Source organism: Citrus sinensis, chromosome 9 (assembly GCF_022201045.2).
Source record: "Citrus sinensis cultivar Valencia sweet orange chromosome 9, DVS_A1.0, whole genome shotgun sequence".
Lineage (NCBI taxonomy): Eukaryota > Viridiplantae > Streptophyta > Magnoliopsida > Sapindales > Rutaceae > Citrus > Citrus sinensis.
Window position 1 is genome coordinate 6035524 of NC_068564.1, and position 7804 is coordinate 6043327.

Here is a 7804-nt window from a genome sequence, read left to right on the forward strand (position 1 = left end):
TATGAAGTGGATGCTTATTTTTTTTTTATTATGGTTTACCTTAATCGTGGATTTTTATTTAATTGAGTGTTTATTTTGTATTAAAGTTTACTTTGACTATTTATGAGTTGGGTGTTTTATTGAATTAGAAGTTTGAATTTTAATTGTGATTTCATGTAGGTGAATGAGTTGACAAGAAAACCCATAAAATAAAATAAAACAACCATAACGTTAACAAGCAAATAAACACGTCCCTACTCCCCTACTACTGAAATTACCTTTTCATAAATTCGACGATAACAAGCTGAAAATATGTAAAGACAATAGTCGAATGCATAAGCCAATTTAATGTACTCCAATTTTTCAAAAAAAAAAAAAGAATACAAATTGTAAAACTTATTAAAGTGACATGAATTCAGAGGGGTAACAAAATTATGAATAAAAAATCTTGTCAAAAACTGACCTTTATTAAATCTTCCATACATGTTAAGAGTTACTTTGATACATTATAAGATGGTAAATCACAAAAAATTGTGTGCTTTTTTCATTTGCCCCTACCTATTTGCAATCGATAATTTTTCCACATTTCACTAAAATGGTCAGAATGTTTATTGGGGAACAAAAAATTATTAAGCAAAATGATAAAATACGATAATAAATTATTGTTAACATTGCAATAATATATAATCCAATTAATGAATATTACATTATGTGGAATTGAAAATTCAAAAAAAAAGAAAGGGAATAATGGGCTCCCTTCTCCCTAGATCCAGAATAATTCAAAAAGATTATGGACTTCACTGAAAGTTTACATCTTTCCATACCGAGTTTGCATTTTGACCCATTTGGTTTACATTTTTATGTTATTGTTCCACTCGGTTTGCTAATTTACCATTATGTCCCTCAGTTTTACAGAATAACAAAAATTCCAACGATCAGTGGTGTCACAAATTTTAAGCGAGATAAATGAACAATAATCAAACCCCTAATCTTGTTTTATGTTGCATTGCTCGTTTGTTCGCTGGTAGTAAAATTCTATACGGTCGACATTGGTGCGAAAAGTTGCACCTAATGTGTCTACCTATACGTTGGCCATCAAAAAAATCTTGCTCCCGTTTGCTAATTAATTATACTTACAATCCTCTTACTGCCCTCTCTTTCCCTTTCCGTCGATGAATTGGTATTAAGCTGATTTGGTAACACGAAATTGAAAAAATAATGGGCAGATTAATTACTATTACCTTTTTTTTAATAGTAACAGTAAATTGAAAAAAACACGTAAGAACATTTATACAAATAAGTAAACAATCCCTTGGATTACGCTGTGGATCATCTGAAATCAGAAAGAAAAAAAATGGATATTTTTTTTTTGAAGCATCCGAAAGAGTGATTATTTTATCTATTTATACAAGCAAAATAAAATATTATGTTTATTAAGGAACCAAGAGGCACTAGCCCCACACCTTGAATCGGACAAAGACGGAATGATAGGGTACCTTGAGTTCTTACAGTTTTATGTCTATAACGCAGTTCATTTGATTACTAAAAGGACGAGCAAAGTAAAATAAAACAAACCCAAAAATCTGCTTTGATTCTAATGCAAAAACCGATGAGCAAATGACCATAATATCCTTCACTACATGACCATAATATCCTTCACTACATTAGTTGCTCAATCAGGTTGCTAATTTTTGCATAAAACTCAACCATATAGAACTCAAAATAAACTTGTGATACACAAAACAGAAAACATATCCCTTGCTTCAGACTCAAAAAACTTGCAAAATTTACCTATGTACGATGCTGATACATGGGCATTAGTGCAAAATTGACTAGGATCTTCTCTTAAACGGCATCCTGGGGCAGGGTATTTTGAATGTTTGATGGCATTAGTATGTTAAAGCCGTCTGCTGCGGTAGACACAATCATTCCTGGAATCTGAGCATGCCAATGAAATTCTTTCAAGTCTTTCTGTCCCTGTTTGAAGAAATGGTACATGTATTAATGGTCTAGAATAGTTAACGAAAATTATGATGGATCAGAGATAAGAATTGAATTTACCTGATGAATAAATAGAAGTTGAGGTGGTAAATCTTCTGGGGCATTTACTTGCTCTCTTGTCTTAGCTTTGAACTCTGCCTCCTCTTCCTCATCTTTTTCCAAAGAAAGGTCCCATATCCTGGTTGAGGAAACCAAATGAGGAAGAAATTATAATCTGGTTAAAAGGGGCTTAAACCAAACTTAAGCTGGCATTTCCTTCCATCATTTTTTTTGTGCTGGCTCCCATATGATTCCCTTTACTTACGTTAGCTGATTATCAGCTGATGAAACTGCCAAAGTTGAGCCTTCATGTGGACTCCACTCGATGGATGTAACAGGATGCTTATGGTACTCAAAATGCGCTACTACCGAATCTCCCCCCTGTTCACAGAAAAAAAATATAACAAACACATGGATCAGCCTCATCAAGAATCTAAAAAACAAACACAATTTACCATCCATAAAAGAAATTTTCTCTCATTTAAAGGTTGAAAAAAATATTCAGATAGAATTCCTTTCAAGATCACTGCAAAAAGGATGTATCAGTATAATTATAATGAATCACACAGAACATGAACAAAAGAGAGGACACGTTGAAGACATCAAGGATAGGGCACCCTAACAAAGCAATATAAATAAGAACATCATAACCGAACAGTAAAATTCCTTCCATTGAGAATCAACCAATGCAAATGACTTTTTCTTTTTTAAAAATTGTCCCGTGGGTCAAACAAGACGTACCTTGAGCAATCTAAGATCATGAATAGAAAATGTTCCATCATCACTTCCAGATGCCAACAGACAGCTAGCCAGCCTAATCAAAATTAATGAATGACCAATCAACATCTTTACAAATAATCAGAAACAGTGTTAAAATGGAATAAAAATTTGGTAAAAACATTCAAACACCTGTTCCAGGAGATAACATTCACATCTGCATTATGAGCCTTAAATGACGTTAAGGCTGACTTCCCCACACGTGCATCCCAAATTGCAATATGTCCATCCACAGAACATGAGGCAAATACATCAGGTTCAGTAGGGCTCCACTGCATTGAGATAAGTTGGAGAAACGGTTAAAACATTGAGCAATTGATGATAAGCCATCCATGTTACATCACAATGTTGAAAATTAAAAAAATAAATAAATAAAGTTTCGCTACACATGTTAGAATACATACTTGTAGATCTTCTACGCTTGCAGAATGTCCAATGAAAGGATTAGGGTCAACATTCCATGTGGCATCAGATGCAGGCTCCCATAAATGAATGCAACTATTGCAGTCCCCTTCAGAAATGAAAAAGAAAATGAAAGCATGAGAACCAATTATGTACTTGTAAAGTAACCGACTGGTAATAGTCAGAATGCATAATATTTAACAATACCAGTTACAAGCCTTCCAGTTGTGATGGGATTCCAATCTATAGCATAGCCCTCGTCTTTGTGGCCACCAAACTTAACTAATGGACTCTGATTAGAAACTTGAGAAGCTCCCTGGCCAACTATTGTTTCTGATTCAGCTAAAGCATTTAGATGAGATCGGAGATCCCATACCTACGTGAATATAGCCAAACAAAATGGAAATTTAGTCATTTTTTTGTCTGCCGTTGTAATCAAACAAAAATGATGCAGAACATTAACATCTCCAGATTCTAAGGATGTAATTTTGACCTGCACATGACCGGTATCTGCCCAAGATGCACATATATGAGGATTTTGTGTCATAGCACGTATACGATTGACACATCCTTGATGAGCTACCTTGCGCAACTGTGGATATGAACAAGAAAACTGAGGACTAAAGACAGACTAGAAAATAAATAAAATAATTGATAGGATCTGTCATGAAATTTATAGGATATAAAAAAAAAAGGTATATTACCTGCAAAATCGGTGTCCCAGACCCACCTTCCTCGTCATCATCACTATCTTCATCACTGTCGCTACTTTCGCTATCCACATCTTCATCATCATTAGAGGGTTTGTTAGGTACTAATTCACGCCTCTTTCCAGAAATGTTAGAGACTTTAAATACTCCAATAGAGTTCCAAGAAGGTTTCTCTGCCTGCAGGAGAAGAGATGAAAATCAACATAAAATAGGCCAAATAAGACAAAAGCATGCATTTATCTTTTACTTGTGCCACCAGAGAATCCTGCAGTGGGTTTTCTCTAAACCCATAAATTCTACACCATATGCTCAGAAAACAGACATGTCTTTCTAAATTAAAGTATAAAAATTCCCAAGAAGCACCTTGAAATGATGAATACAAAACAGCCTACATTGAAAAATTAGTTCACAGAACATATACATATGACTAAGAGTATATGAGATCACCTGAGTCCCTGCAACAAAATACGCTGTATGTGGAAACTCATTCCGTACTAAACCCAAGGTATCACGCACAATGTCAAAGCTGGCAAAAAGAATTAAATTCCAGTAGAAAATTAAATAAAGTTCTCATAATCAACATTGTTCTCAAAGAAATGAGTAAAAGCAAAGAAATCGCTAATATCAGCCTTTGCTTTGCTAGAAACAGGACAAACATATTTGAGACAAAGTTATCAACTTTTTCAGTTTATTCAATGATCCTAATCCAATTTTGTTTTTATTTTTATTCCATTTAATGACATTACAGAATCCAAACTTTCAATACCTTCACTTAAGCAACAGAATCTAACTTTCTAAGAAAAAGAAGAGCGCATATAATGAAGATAAAAAAGAACCTTAAACAAGGCCAACCAATGTGAAAGGCGTGAAGGGAATTATAGGCAGTAGGGTCACATTGAAGCTCCTCTCCTTCCTCTAACTTGTCAACTCCTGGTTGCCACACCTTTGTTGGTAAACTCGGAATTGAAGAAGAAGATGACCCATCTGCTTTTTTTGCGACCTGTTTAGAAGTGAACAATGATTAAGGTAAAAGAAAAAAACGTTTATTATAATTATAATTAACTGAAGGAATTGGAAATGAGATGGTTTACAAATTTAACCTTGTTCTTTCTTTTGGCCTTCTTGGGGTTCTTGATGCTTCGAACCATTTTATCACTTGTATTTTTCAGTTGGTTTTGAAACTGATGATGCTATCGTGGGTTTTGTTGTCAGGTTATTGACACTGCAGTCCCGGTTGTTTGCTGCAAAATAACCAAATGTCTCAATATTTTGGCACAAGTTTTTAAATTGTTTACATTTTAAGACCTTGACAGTGTTTGACCGCACAATAACTGCATAATGTTGATTTCACCCTTCAACTCTGAAAAGATGAAAAAATGACAGCAAATTAAAGTCTTTTCTTTTGCACATGATTGTTAGTCTAATATTAACAGTCCACCAAAATACATAAGTAAACAATATAAAATCATTAAACTATAATTAGAGCAATATTCACATTTTCTCATATTAAAATCAAAGCTGAAATGGGAAAAAAAAATCGAAACATGAGATATTTTCTTCATAGCCAACTCATGAAGTAGAATATCAGCAAAGAAGCATTTAAATTTAAAAATGAAAAAGAAAAAAGGCAAACGCAAGAAACCCACTACTTAACAACAAAACATTTCAACACAAACAAACAGATTCTCGAAAACATAAATTCCTGAAAATTTTTAATTCAACTTCCCAATAACGGATTTCTTTGATTTCATCGTATTCTCCCATCACCATCAACCTCACAAATTACAAAGAGAGAATAGAGAGCATTCCAAAAATTTTTACGGATAAAGAATTTAGAGTGCTAAAGTTTAAAAGTATAAGCAACTCATCATAAATTCAATTTTATTAGTCAATAGTCCATCAAACAAATGAAACAAATTTTATTGGAATCAAATTTTCGCCTCTGTTAAAATGCAACATGGCGAATTTACACACTGCAACAAAACAATTATATCGACAGTATGTGTTAAAATGCTGCAGAAAAAAAGAAAAAAATTACCTAGATTGATCGAATGGCAGCGAAGGCGGCGAGGGGTGGTTGAGTCCGAGGCCGGTGAGAAATGAGAGCGCCGTCGAGAAAGGGTTAGCGGACTGCGGCAAAGCTTGGTCTTCAGGCAAGAGAGGAGAGCGGCGTTGACGGCGAAGCTTGTTCTTCCGGTGTTCGACGCGGCGGCCGGGAAGGGGAAGCTCCGTTGGAGGTGTGGCGTCTGGGGTTCTGCGAGAGGTGAGTGTGGGTCTAGGGTTTTACTTTTATTATAGGGATTTTTTATTATTATTTGATTTAACTTATTCGGGTCGGGTTCGAGTTTAACCGGGTGGTCGAAATCCAAGCGAAATCATCGTCCATCGAGTCGGGTACGCGCGCACCCGATACATCGTACACACATTTTTCCTTTTTCTAAAAGCCGTAGGTTTCAAATTAGAATCAGGTCGTTGCCTTGTAAATAGGGACTTGACTAGCTTGCAGAATCCGTAAGCTATACACTGCAGCATCAGCCGTTGGACGTGGAGTGAGAAACTAAACAACAGACAATCGAAAGGTGGGATGACGGGAGATGTTTGTTACAAAATTTGTACCATAGACAGGTCCTATAAATAATTCTTAATTTAATAAATATAATTTTTTAATTGCCACTGATTACCACATGTGCATATGATGTAAATCTCATAATGAAATTTTAAAACCCACACTTAATTTGTAGTTTCAACTTCTCAAGAAAGTTCTAAACAGATTTATAACAAACAAAACATTGACCTAATGTTTAAGAAAACATGAACCAAAGGTATAGAGAATGATATTGACGTCACACTCAAAAAATAGATGAGAAGGTGAGTGATAAGTCTAAATTTAGAATGCTACAAGAATGTAAATTCTTGATAAGTTCACTAGTTCTCAAAGAACCAAAGAAAGAATAATCTTTCAAATTCAAATAACATTAATCTCTAATATTCTTACATACAAGGTTGCTGAATTTAAATAAGCTAAAAGAAACCGAAGATCCTAAAAATACAAATGGAAACATTGGAACAACCCTCCAAGTAGGTTTGTCAAAAGATGCTTCAAAAGTCTTCACCAACCCACCATAATTAATGCTATCTTTGACAAACTTAATGCTAGCCTACTATAATTAATGTTATCATTGACAAACTTAATGTTAGCCCACCATTATTGATGGTAGACTTACCTTACACATTGACAAACTTGAAACAAAACAAACAAATGAAGTTGAAAAACAAAGAAGTCGTTGAAAATCCCAAGTCTGAACAAGCTGTAATAAATTGGTCATAACTCATTCTAGAGAACTCCAAATCCAGCTCTGTAAAATTTATTGGAAAGCTAACTTAATTATCTTTCCAACGGTATATAGATTGCACATTACTTCTAGCTCAATCAATACAGTTTTTATTCCGAATTTGACATTTCTGCATTTAATACAAATTGTGTATTTGGCTGCCCAATAACTTGAATAATGCCTACAATGCATTGTCTTCTCTTCAAGCCCAATTCATGATGTCTTGCATCTTAAATTGCATTTTCAATCCATATTTTCTCAATTAATCCATTTAAAGCAGCTTGCATCTTTTTGACTTTTGCTCTTGTAATTGGGCCTCAATGAATGTGCAAAAGATCACTTGAAGTTTTAATGGTATTCTCTTGATGGTTCTCATCATTGCCTCTCTCCTCAAAAGGATTCGTCCTCGAATCTTCACCTATATTGAAAGGATAAAGATCAGAAACATTAAAAGTAGCACTCACATTATACTCACCAGGAAGATCCAATTTGTAGGCATTGTCATTTATTCGTGCAACCACTTGAAATGGACCATCTCCCTTTGGAAGCAATTTGGAACGCATT

At 34.5% G+C, this 7804-nt stretch overlaps 1 protein-coding gene across 4 annotated transcripts; it reads right to left on the bottom strand.

The window, feature by feature from the left end:
• Positions 1-1544: 1544 nt before the first annotated feature.
• Positions 1545-6351, bottom strand: LOC102628321 (protein HEAT STRESS TOLERANT DWD 1). 4 transcript variants are annotated; one of them, XM_006493848.4, is made up of 14 exons: positions 5947-6231; positions 5235-5268; positions 5009-5149; positions 4745-4908; positions 4356-4434; positions 3903-4085; positions 3692-3790; positions 3406-3574; positions 3201-3307; positions 2929-3068; positions 2761-2833; positions 2285-2400; positions 2041-2158; positions 1545-1956 (listed from the first exon to the last, which is right to left on the bottom strand). In XM_006493848.4, exons 3-14 carry the CDS (start codon positions 5054-5056, stop codon positions 1825-1827), a joined length of 1428 nt encoding a protein of 475 aa, XP_006493911.2. In that variant the 5' UTR covers positions 5057-5149; positions 5235-5268; positions 5947-6231; the 3' UTR covers positions 1545-1824. The 4 variants fall into 4 exon arrangements, with proteins under 4 accessions (XP_006493911.2, XP_015381336.2, XP_015381334.2 ...); XM_015525850.3 differs by having other exon boundaries at positions 5230-5268; XM_015525848.3 differs by having other exon boundaries at positions 5214-5268.
• Between the last annotated feature and the right edge of the window lie 1453 nt (positions 6352-7804).

What these genes read in the sequence shown, in the direction of transcription:
- LOC102628321 (XM_006493845.3), bottom strand. Translation starts at nt 5,056, where the DNA reads ATGGTTCGAAGCATCAAGAACCCCAAGAAGGCCAAAAGAAAGAACAAG. An exon ending in ATGATCTTAGATTGCTCAAG is followed by an intron (nt 2,401 to 2,760) that starts GTACGTCTTGTT and finishes TTCTGTGAACAG; the next exon opens with GGGGGAGATTCGGTAGTAGC. An exon ending in TCAGCTGATAATCAGCTAAC is followed by an intron (nt 2,159 to 2,284) that starts GTAAGTAAAGGG and finishes TTCCTCAACCAG; the next exon opens with GATATGGGACCTTTCTTTGG.